The 11,413-nt window shown below is 37.2% G+C and overlaps 2 protein-coding genes across 2 annotated transcripts; one reads left to right on the top strand and one right to left on the bottom strand.

Moving 5' to 3' along the window:
• Window positions 1-757: 757 nt before the first annotated feature.
• LOC109215000 (ganglioside-induced differentiation-associated protein 2-like) lies at window positions 758-2,071 on the top strand. Its single transcript, XM_019378997.1, has 3 exons — window positions 758-995; window positions 1,098-1,362; window positions 1,481-2,071. Exons 1-3 carry the CDS (start codon window positions 881-883, stop codon window positions 1,698-1,700), a joined length of 600 nt encoding a protein of 199 aa, XP_019234542.1. The 5' UTR covers window positions 758-880; the 3' UTR covers window positions 1,701-2,071.
• Window positions 2,072-3,892: 1,821 nt separating this feature from the next.
• Window positions 3,893-5,216, bottom strand: LOC109214999 (F-box protein SKIP23-like). Its single transcript, XM_019378995.1, has 2 exons — window positions 4,151-5,216; window positions 3,893-4,104 (listed from the first exon to the last, which is right to left on the bottom strand). Exons 1-2 carry the CDS (start codon window positions 5,214-5,216, stop codon window positions 3,893-3,895), a joined length of 1,278 nt encoding a protein of 425 aa, XP_019234540.1.
• Between the last annotated feature and the right edge of the window lie 6,197 nt (window positions 5,217-11,413).

Genomic DNA, 11,413 nt, shown 5'->3' with positions numbered 1-11,413 from the left:
TACTCACATCTTTTGGAATATTAGAAGTGCATTTCTTTTAGTTTTCCACTTACTTTATCTTATGTTATCCACACTGACAAGTTCTAAATCTAGAGATATTATCATTAACCAAGTTTAACACAACATCACATAAAATTAAATAGTTTAACCAAAAGTTTATGTTTTTTGGGTCAAACAATACACTCTTCTTTCTCCTATCTTAAGCGATGTCTAATTTTTATGTTATTTGACAAATACATGCGTGTGCATTATTATTTCATATCAAATTCAATATAAGATAATATGAGAATTGTTGCACTGATAATACTAGGATTATTAATACTAGAATTAAGAATATCAATCAGATACTGTATTAACCAAATAATACAGAATTAGTATTAATTTTCTCCTATTATGATAAGTCTAACCAAACAAGGCTAGCTGGCTACTGGCAGGTAAAACATTCTCCTGGCTATCTTATTATTATTTTATTTTTTTAAGGCTATGTAGGGGTAAAAGAAAAAGAAAAGAAAAAGAAGAAAGATAATATATCGGGTCCAGATCTGCTGTGAAAGTAAAGATGAAGGCTCATATAATTGATCCTTGATCCAAAAGAAAGGGTCCCACGAGTGATCCAGTAGATCACGGGGGAGTGTCTTAGTAATAACACAAGGAAACAAATTAGGTCCCACCTTCAAAACCGAAGATTCTTACGAATATTCCCCTAATATTCCTCTCCTCCCACCCCTCCAAAATGGATAACATTTCTCTTTACCTTCCCTTTAAAGCCACCGCCCATCTTCTTCTTCCTCGTCATCACTATATAAAGCCTTAATTTTCTCCTTCAGCTTCCTCCTCATCTTGACGTTGCGTTTTGCAAGTTATCCGAAATTCGATAACCATGTTTTCAGAAGTTGAACAAGAACAGCTTATTGAGAAACTCGAAATCTTCAAGATCCAAGGCAGAGATAAACGTGGCCGGAAAACCTTGCGCATCATCGGCAAATTCTTTCCTGGTACATAAATTTTAAAGATCCTTTATATTTCATTTTCCTGATTTTTCCTGTTGAATTTTTGGACTAAAATATCGATTTTGTTTTTGTTTTGGGGCTAATCAGCTAGGAATCTGAGTGTTGAAGTGGTGAAGAAGTATTTAACGGAGAAGATCTTTCCAGAACTTGAGAAACGGCCGTTTGCCGTGGTGTATGTTCACACCGATGTGGAGAAAAGCGAGAACTTTCCTGGAGTATCAGCTTTACGATCCTTCTACGATGCGATTCCGGTTAAAGTCCGAGAGAATCTGGAGGCTGTTTACTTTCTTCACCCTGGCCTTCAAGCTAGGCTCTTCCTTGCCACTTTTGGTCGCTTCATCTTCAGCGGAGGGTAAGATTGTCAATTCATATGAATTAGGCGCATCTTAATTTTTTAATTCAGAAAAAAATCAATTTTTGATTACTTAGAAAATGGATATGGTCCGGGTTTTGATTGGGTGTTTGTGCAGGTTGTATGGGAAATTGAGGTATGTGAACAGGGTGGACTATCTGTGGGAACATGTAAGGAGGAATGAGATTGAGATGCCTGAATTTGTGTTTGATCATGATGAAGATCTTGAGTACCGTCCGATGATGGATTATGGTTTGGAGAGTGATCATGCGAGGGTCTATGGTGCGCCTGCAGTAGACTCTCCTGTGTCAATGTACTCTATGAGATGCATCTCATAGACGAATAGTGCCTTTGCACTCGTTTTGTTTTCATAGTTTGGATATGTAGAAACCTTTTGTTTTTTTCTTCTTTCCAACCACTTTAGGAGCCTTTGTTTTGTCTGTATATACTACAAAATTAGGTATAGGTTAGCAACTAGCAAGCCCTTTGTTTTTTGTTTTTCCCCTTGTTATATAGAGGAAAGAAGGATGATAGAGTCATCAACTAAGAAAGTATTGATGATTTCCAAGATGAAAATCCTGCTGCATATTTTGTGATTTGTAATTCGGGTCTGGGGTGTTCTCTTATCCAAGATGAATATTCTTAATGGAGAAAGAATATTTGTGATGTGGCTGATTAACAAAATAAAATTACTAGTACATTGTAAACACACAAGGACCAAAAGACTAGACATTAATTTATTCAAGCGTATCTAGTGCTTCACCTCGTCCCATGATTAGCAGATCAAATGTCTTATTCTGGCTAGGTGGGTGGATTGGATAGCTACATTTGTGGGTGGATCTGTGGCGTCATACAAAACGAAGAAAGAATCGTGCAATATAAAACACGTCAAATATGTTAAATTTTTGTGAAAATGTGGGGAAAGCTATGGAAGCATAGTTTCGAGTTGTAAACAGAAGATAATTTTTTTTATTCAGACCTTAATCGAAATGATATATGCCAGTCATATATATACACATATTATTAAGAGCTTTGATTATTGTCGAAAAGGTGTTGAAATAAATTCATCTTCTACTAGATTAAAAGTAAACTAATGTCCTTTCGGATTGAAATTGATTGCTATATGCTTCAAAATGTCTAGTTGGAGAATTTGATATAGTTGTGAACCTACTCTTCCGGGATGGAGCTGCGGATCTCCAAGTCGTACAAGTAGCACGAGAGTAACATTTTGTGAAAGTTTAGAGTATCTTAGTTCTTCTTAGTATACTAGCTTTGAATTTTAGTTTGTTTCTTATAGGTATTATAATAGTTAGAAACATGTGAACACTAATGAGTTTGGTGAGAGAAGTAAAAGAATGGAGTTGGATTAGGGATAGGACACGCTTTTCGTCCACTCTTATTCTGGGGCATTAAAGCACTAAGCATTATGCAAAGAAGGAATAGAGACATGAAACTTTCGAAGCCTGCAGCTTAACACTAGCTTTTTTGTGAAAGTCCATTCATACTCTGCATTCTTGTCCAATGACCCATCCCATCTGATTTTCTTTATGAGGGAAGAGTATCACTTCGTTTTCAAGAAAACTAAACAAGAAAGTAAGGGTGTCTGGTTTGAAGACAAAGATATCACGTGATTAGTTATGCTGGGATTAGATGTGTTGGGATTACTTATCCTGATATTATTTCTATTAAATGTTTGGTATGTTGTATTAATCATGAGATTGTCAATTTTACTATTTTATCCTGGAACTAGTATTCCTCCTCGTGCATGTATAAATTATTCCGGTACTATTTTTAATTCTGGAATAAATTATCCCAAAATTAGTAACCAAACAAGGAATAAGGCGATACTAAATTTTTATCCCAACGATCCCTAAGTGGTTGGGTTAAACCACAAATGCATTTGAAATGCAAGCTAGTTCTCATTTTTTGGTCTGTAAGGTGGAATTCTCTACCTTTTCAATGTAGGGATAAGGTCTGCGTATACACCAATCTTCTCAGATCCTACTTATGGGATTACACTGAGTTTGTTGTTGTTGTCTATAATGTGGAAATCACTGTTCTCATTTTTGTTCAGGACAGGTCTGGTTCCTTTAATTATGCGAGCAGATGCAGAGGAGCTAAACCAAAACCTTGTTTTATAGATCAGTTAGGGCCGAACCTTTTTCCCTGGTTTAACTTTCTTTTGGGTATGGGAGGCCAATGGTCAAAATTGCAAATGGGAAGAGCAGAAACGTAACATGTTGAGAAAATACACTTCTATAACGTAGCAACTATCAAGATTCAAGTAACAACTCAATGCTCGAGGCCCTTAATCTCAGTTCATATACTTTACTCTATTGGACCTCAGAGCTTGCTAATTATGAGACTAAAACGCATTAAATACTCAATTAAACTAGAATGAGTTTTGTCTAGACAATTGCATAAGTAGTGCTCTGAACATACAACATATTTTTCACTTTTCAAGATTCAATCTAACACATAAAATGGATCATAAGAGTAGAATTTAACCATGGCGCTAGAAGAGGAAATCTCAGCTGAGCCAATTAGGAGGTGGCCAGAAAAAATCAGTGTAACCAGGGAAACATGCCATTGGCCCAAGAAATGCATCCTCCATATGAAATCCCCCAAGTGAGTAGCCATTCTCATGTTTTAGCTCATCCCAAAAATCATGAAAATCTCCATTCTCAGCTCTCCTGAATTGATCTGTGAAGAAAATCATATTTCCTCTACATCCTGGAAAATCTTTAGCAGACACACAGTAAGACCAAAAAGATGCATCATCTCCTACATATGACTTGGTCATCCAAGCTTGTAACCTTCCTCCAACTATGCTCCTCCTCATCAAGTTTATACACTCTGAATCTAACTGCCATGTCATAAACTGCTTCCTTTGTAACATCAGATGTACAATATTGTTCGTATTTTGTTTGCACCGAGGATTTATCCAAGTATCTGTCCACTAGAAATAGATCTGTATCCCTTGATGACCTCACCAAGTATGACTTGTGGTTACCAAAAAAATCATCCCTGGTTGGGAGAAACAGAGGATTTGTAACTAGGGTCACGTTCAAAGAAGAATCAACTATAACCCCACAACCGTATTGGTCAACAGCGCACCATTTGTCCTTGTACTTCACCACGTCGTGATAAACAGGCTTGTCCAGATTGTGGTTTGGAAGAGGACGGTCCATCAATTCATTTAATACTACATTCACTCTTGGTTCACGTGTGAATAAACACAATTTCCCGCTCTTGGTAAGAATAGCAACCGCTTTTCCATTTCGTCCATTGCAGGTTCGGCTGCGTGCAGAAAGACAAACAGCTTTATTGGAACGATAATCGTTATTGTGCCAAAAGAGGTTAGATTTATGCAGTACAGAGACACGGAATTTGTTCAAATGAATCTCTTTAGGGAAATTTGATGGTGTTGAGGATATAGGAGTTCCAGTGATTGGGTTCAAGAGGCGAAGACGTTGGCTTTGGCTGTCTTCGCCAAAGTGTTCCTCTACGGCTATCAAATAGCTGGTGGGTGGTGATGATGAAGATGAAGATGAAGATGAAGATGAAGATGAAGGTGGAAGTTGTTGAAGTTCAAGCCGGTAAACCAATCTTCTGATGTATTTTCTATGAGGTTTCTTAGAGGGTTCAGTCGTGATTGCTGCAGATCCAGTCGAGGGTTTCTTACAAGGGGGACGTGGAACTGCGGATCTCCAAGAGGTACAAACAGCACGAAAATGGCCAACTTGAAATGAGTATTTGAGGCATTTGCAAATCTTGACAAGTAGCTCATCAGGAAGGTCAGCCCATATGGGCCAAGAATACAGCTGAGATTTCCTCTTGGTCCTCTCATTCATCTTCAGGAAAAAGTTGGTGATATGCCAAGAAATGAGCCTAAAGATTTGCTTAACAATGGAGTTAGCATCAGAAAATTGGGTGATGGTATGTGGTTTTAGAGGGTGTTTGGATGGGTCTTTTTAACTTATTTGGGTGTTTGGTAAAGTCAAAAAAAGTGGTTTTAAGCCAAAAGGTCCAAAATAAGCAAAAAAAAATAATAAGTTGGGGGTACTTTTTGACCAATAATTTTACCTTTTTATCCCTTATAATATTTCCTAATTCCAACAATACCCCTTACTAACAAATTCCTTACACTCATCAGTCATCTTTTCTTCCTCTCTGCTACTCCTATTTGGTTTCCTCTCTTCTTTCCTCTTCCTTTCCTCAATCTCTTCCTCACTTCTTCTGTCTTTTTTTTTTTTTTTTTTTTTTTTTGAGATTTTTGTGGCATTACGTTCTTCTCATGATTTGAAATCTGTGTAGTATCCAGAGTTGCTGAATAATTCAAGAAATTGAAATGGATATCTGTAGAAGCTTGTATGCATAATTAAGCTCAGTAAGTAAATAGATGACCCACCTTTAGTAAAAAATTTCTAATGAATGTAAATTCTCATATTTTTCATCATTTATAAAAGGTTTCCATTACATTGGCATGGTGGGAAATGAAACTTTTTGGAAAGCCGCCAGTTAGTGCACTGTTGTGTATATGAAATATTGGTTAGCATTAATACATATACATACTAATAGCAGAAAGCACGTAATGGTTTGAGCAACTTTTTTTATAAATTATTTGATTTTGGGACATAAAGGAGTAAATAGAAAGCAAGGGGTTCCTTACTTCTTACATCCCATGAAGACCAATGGGTGACATTTGTTTCTGGAGGATGGAAATTGCCAAACATTATCAGTGTCCACAAAATTGGCTTCATTGTCAAGTACTATAACTCAAATAAGAAAACATCTTATACGTAACAAATACGCCACATCATATTGACCGAAAATAAAGTTCATGTGATATAGATTGGACTTCCTAATGTTAGAATAAATTAAAATGTCAAGGAAACCTTTTTATACGTTATTTACACGGAAAAGGAGTATACACTATACAATAAAAAGCTAGAAAAGATCAGTAGAGACTGTACGCATGAGGTTTCTTTCGTTTCTGCAAAAGATATCCTCTTTTCCTATGTTTCTGCAAACACGGTATTCCCTTTTTTCCTACAACACTAAGCCCCTGTTTGGCCATACATTTTCCCAAATTTAATTTGAAATTTATTTTCAAATCTCATGTTTGGCCATAAATTTGACCCACATTTTGGCCAAAACTCAAATCACATATTTGAAATCTCAAATTCAGCTCCAAATTTCCAAAACTTGGGAATTATAAACATGTTTTCCCAAAATAAAGTTGAAAAATATGTTTTGAAATCGTATGTCCAAACACATTTTCATCTTCAAACCAAACTTACCCAAATCAGATTTTTCAAAATAAATTTGGGATCTATGGCCAAACGCTAGCTAAGAAAACGGTGATTTGATAATTTTTACAGAATATTGACTGAATAAATGTTACTCCATAAAAAGCCATACATTAAATGCTAGGAGTACTTTTTTTAAAGTCTTTACTTTCGGGGCATTTGCATCTATACCCACTTTTTGTGCCACATTTTAACCTGTGCCCGCTTTGCAAAAAAAATTGCAAGCGTACCCGCTTTTTCGCATAACTTCAGCACACGGGGCTGAAGTAGCAAAGGCAATCACACAAAACTTCAGCATTTTAGTAGTCGGGCCTGAACTTCAGCTCTAGAGCTGAAGTTTTTGTTTTGTAACTCGCGAACTTCAGCTCTAGAGCTGAAGTTTTATTTTATAAGTTTTTGTTTAGTAACCGGAAAACTTCAGCTCTAGAGCTGAAGTTTCTATGTTGTAACTAGAAAACTTAGCTCTAGAGCTGAAGTTTTTGTGTTGTAACTGAAAAACTTCAGCTATAGAGCTGAAGTTTTTGTCTAATTAACTTCAGCTCAGGACACCAAGAAGATACAGTTACATCTAATTAACTGTATTGTGATCATCTAATGCATCCGATTTTGCGTTCTGTTTTTATTGCAAAATAAATGCTTTGTTGTTATGTTTTTTCGTTTTCGAAAACTTTTTTTTTTAACATTTGAATCTCTGATCGCTGATGATCAGTTTCTCCATTTTCTTTACGGTTTCTATGTTTTATCTATATTACAACATATTTGATTTTCGTGTTGCTGTTTTTTTGTTGGATAAAAATTGGTGCCTTTTTCTGATCAATGGTATGACTATATCATTCCTCAGTCCTCACGGAGTTGTGTTTCCAGACAATGAGAAAATGAAGAAGGAGAAGGGGAGGAGAAAGGGAAGCTGAAGTTTTTTAAAAAGTGGGTACGGGTGCAAACAGAAAGACAAAGCGGCTACAGGTTAAAAAGGAGCGCCGAAATAGGGCGCCCCGTGCAATTTTTACTTTACTTTCCCTTAAGAGATAGAGCTTGCATGATGAAGAGAGAGAAGAGAGAAGAATCTAGAATGGGCCAACCGACCTTTCTTACATCTGTAGCATCAATATATACAAAATATCCTAACTAAAATGAATTAACAAAAATAGCCTATCTAACAAATTAACTAACTAGCCACTTTACAAGTATGTAGTCACTTTTGCATAATTAGCCATCTCAACACCCCCCTCAAGTTGGTGGTGTAGCAAACACTGCCAACTTGTACAAAACTGTTGGATGCTTGACTCCCGTTAATGCTTTAGTTAAAACATCTGCAAGTTGGTCTGTAGTTCCCACATATTGCAATGAAATCAGCCCTTCTTGTAGCTTGCTTCTGACAAAGTGACAGTCCACCTCTATGTGTTTGGTTCTTTCATGGGACACTGGGTTTCTTGCTATGTGCATGGCAGATTGGTTGTCACAAAATACTGTAATGGGTTTAGGGAAAGGAACTGTGAGCTCCTCAAGCAGCCCACTAAGCCACCAATTCCCCCACTACCTTCCTTAGAGCTCTATACTCAGCTTCTGCAGAGGACAATGAAATGGTGTCTTGCTTCTTCGATTTCCAGCTGACAGGGCTGCTTCCTAGGAGTATAAGGTACCCACTCACAGATTTCCGGGAATCTGGGCATGCAGCCCAGTCAGAATCATAGTAGGCCTTGATAGTATAATCTGCATCCTTGGATAGGAAAATTCCCAGAGTTGGGTCCCCCTTCAAATATCTAAGAAGATGAAAAACTGCTTACAAGTGAGGTTGTCTAGGGTCATCCATGAACTGGCTCAGATTCTGTTCATTGTAGGCTATATCCAATCTAGTGTTTGTGAGGAAGTTAAGCTTTCCTACTAATTTTCTATAGTAGGTAGGATCAGTCACAACCTCTCCTTCCTTTGCTCTGAGTTTGATTGTTGGATCCAGTGGTGAAGCAAAGCTATTGTGATCCATGCACTGATATTCTTTGAGAAAGTCAAGAGTGAACTTCCTCCGAGATATTATCACACCATCAGCTTTGTAAAGAACTTCTAGTCCCAGAAAATAGTGTAACCTACCCAAATCTTTTATCTTGAAGCTGTCATTCAGGAAAGTTTTCAATTCTTCAATCTCTATTGTGTCAATGCCTGTCACCACAATGTCATCTACATACACTGCTATATATACAGTTGAGTTTTCAGTTTTCTTGTAAAATAAATAGTAGTCATACATAAGTGTGCATAACCCCTTGAACATAAGGCTTCGGTGAGCTTGGCATACCATTGCCTACTGGCTTGTTTCAGCCCATAAAGTGACTTGTTGAGTTGCAAACCAACTCTGAGTTGTCTACTGCCAGGCCTTGAGGAACCTCCATGTAGACTTCTTCATTTAGGTCACCATGTAGGAAGGCATTATTCACATCCAATTGGGACATGTGCCACCCTTTGTTCACAGCAACAACTATCAGAGACCTCACAATAGTCATCTTAACTACAGGAGAGAATGTCTCTGCATAGTCAATACCTGCTTGTTGAGTATACCCTTTCACAACTAACCTAGCTTTGAGTCTTTCTACACTCTCATATGCTTTGTGTTTTATTTTATATACCCATTTACATCCTATTGTATTCTTCCCATTAGGTAGGGGAACTAGGTCCCAAGTATGGTTGGTATATAGTGCTTCAAATTCTTGGTTCATAGCTGATTGCCAGGCAAGATTCGTAGCTGGCTCCTCATATGATAAAGGTTCACTATCACTACAAATATCCCTTACAAGACTTTGACTTTTTGGAATCAGAGTATCAGGAGAAATATGATGACTCTTGGAAAATGCAACATTAAGAAAGAATGGTGTAGCTGAGTTACAGTGATTAGCAGGGGATGTTGACTTTAATTTTGGAAGTGAGTGTAGGTAATCTTGTAAATATAGCGGTATTTTGAGAGGTCTATGTGATTTCCTTAGGGTAATGGAGGTCTGGTCTGGTTGATCCACAACAGGTGATGTGTTGTGGTTTGAAGATTGTGGTGTGTCAAATTTTGGTAAGGAGGGAGAATGTTTAGATGACATGGAAGGTCTGGTAGGTGTTAAAGGAATATCATGTTTTGAAGGTTGGTTGTGTGCAATACTTGTGCCATTATCACTAACATAGAGATGTATATCATTCTGAGGAGAATAATCAATGAAGGGAATAGGATTGTTGAAGTCAGAGGGGAAATATGCAGTTTTAGATGTTAGAGTAAATGGAAATACACTTTCAATGAAGACAACATCCCTGGAGATATGTATCTTTTTACTGGCAAGACTTAGGACCTTGTACCCTTTGACTCCACAGGGATAACCAATGAATACATGTGGTGATGTTCTAGGTTCAAATTTGTCCCTATGCACCTTAGGCACAGAAGGATAACACAGACACCCAAAACTTTTCATGTGGGAGTATGTTGGTTTTCTTTTGTAAAGTAGTTCAAATGGGGACTTAGGGTGACTATGAGAAGAGGGTAGTCTATTTATGATGTAGGTTGCACACAAAACACATTCACCCCAGAACTTCACAGGCAATTTTGATTGGAATAAAAAGGCTCTTGCAGTTTCCAAGAGGTATTTATGTTTTCTTTCTACTATACCATTATGTTGTGGTGTGTAGGGGCAACTCCTTTGATGAATGATACCTTTAGATTGAAAAATAGGTTTGCCTCTGTACTAGTAAATTCTGAACCATTGTCAGATCTGATAGTTTTGATTTTGGTGTTGAATTAAGTCTCAACCATGGAGACAAATGTTTTTATAACTTGTAAGGTATTGCTTTTGCAAGTTAGAAGGTTGGTCCAGGTGCACCTATTGTAATCATCTAGCATTATAAGGAAATATTTGTAATTATCATGTATTATTATATGATAAGGTCCCCATATATCTATGTCGAGTAATTGGAAAATTTCAGTTGTGAAGTTGATCTTCTGAGGGATGGCAATCTCCCTTGTCTAGCCATTGGACAAATGAAACAGAGGAAGGGTTGTTTCGATGGGAAGGGGACATGGATAGAGGAGATTCCTCTCATTTTAACAAAGGGTACATGCCCTAATCTACTGTGCAACAAAATGTTCAAATCATAACCAGTAATGTACAAGAATTCAAAACAAAAATAGAACTCTGATTTTTATTGCTTGGACTTGAACTATTTACAAGGGGAAGGGATACACACTTATTTGTTGAAATTGGACTATGTACAAATGAATGACCATGACAGTGTGAATTGTGTGTGTAGTGAATCCTATCATTAAAGAAAGAAGCTGAATTATTGACTACAGAAGTTGTATACCTGTTCCTCATACACTTTGGACAAAGACAGTACTGACTATCATGGGCCTTACCAATCTCCAGATGCCTCTTCATTGAAGGGGCCTGCAGAATGCAAAGGTGATCAGTAAAGGCTACTATACTTTTGGGATTTAAATTGGCTAGACAGTGAATGGAAATCAGATTGTATTTAAAAAAGGGTATAAACGTTACTCTATGCAAGATGATATCAGGCACAAGTGTTGCTCTAGCAATTTCTATTACCTTTACTTTATAGCCATTTGGGAGGACAACTAGAAGAGGGTAAGGTAGTTTCACAATATTGGTAAGGAGCGATTTATTAAAAGTCATATGATTTGAGGCTCCTGAGTCTAATATCCAGGGGTCAGTCTTGTTTTTGAAACACTCGCAGGACAATTTACCAAAATCAATAAAGGA

The sequence above is a fragment of the Nicotiana attenuata genome, unplaced genomic scaffold (assembly GCF_001879085.1).
Source record: "Nicotiana attenuata strain UT unplaced genomic scaffold, NIATTr2, whole genome shotgun sequence".
NCBI lineage: Eukaryota > Viridiplantae > Streptophyta > Magnoliopsida > Solanales > Solanaceae > Nicotiana > Nicotiana attenuata.
This window is presented reverse-complemented; position numbering and strand designations above follow the sequence as displayed.

Coding starts and splice junctions, on each gene's coding strand:
- LOC109215000 (XM_019378997.1), top strand. CDS start 881: ATGTTTTCAGAAGTTGAACAAGAACAGCTTATTGAGAAACTCGAAATC. Junction 996..1,097: donor CATCGGCAAATTCTTTCCTG/GTACATAAATTT, acceptor GGGGCTAATCAG/CTAGGAATCTGAGTGTTGAA. Junction 1,363..1,480: donor CGCTTCATCTTCAGCGGAGG/GTAAGATTGTCA, acceptor GTGTTTGTGCAG/GTTGTATGGGAAATTGAGGT.
- LOC109214999 (XM_019378995.1), bottom strand. CDS start 5,216: ATGAATGAGAGGACCAAGAGGAAATCTCAGCTGTATTCTTGGCCCATA. Junction 4,105..4,150: donor CTTGGATGACCAAGTCATAT/GTAGGAGATGAT, acceptor TGTCTGCTAAAG/ATTTTCCAGGATGTAGAGGA.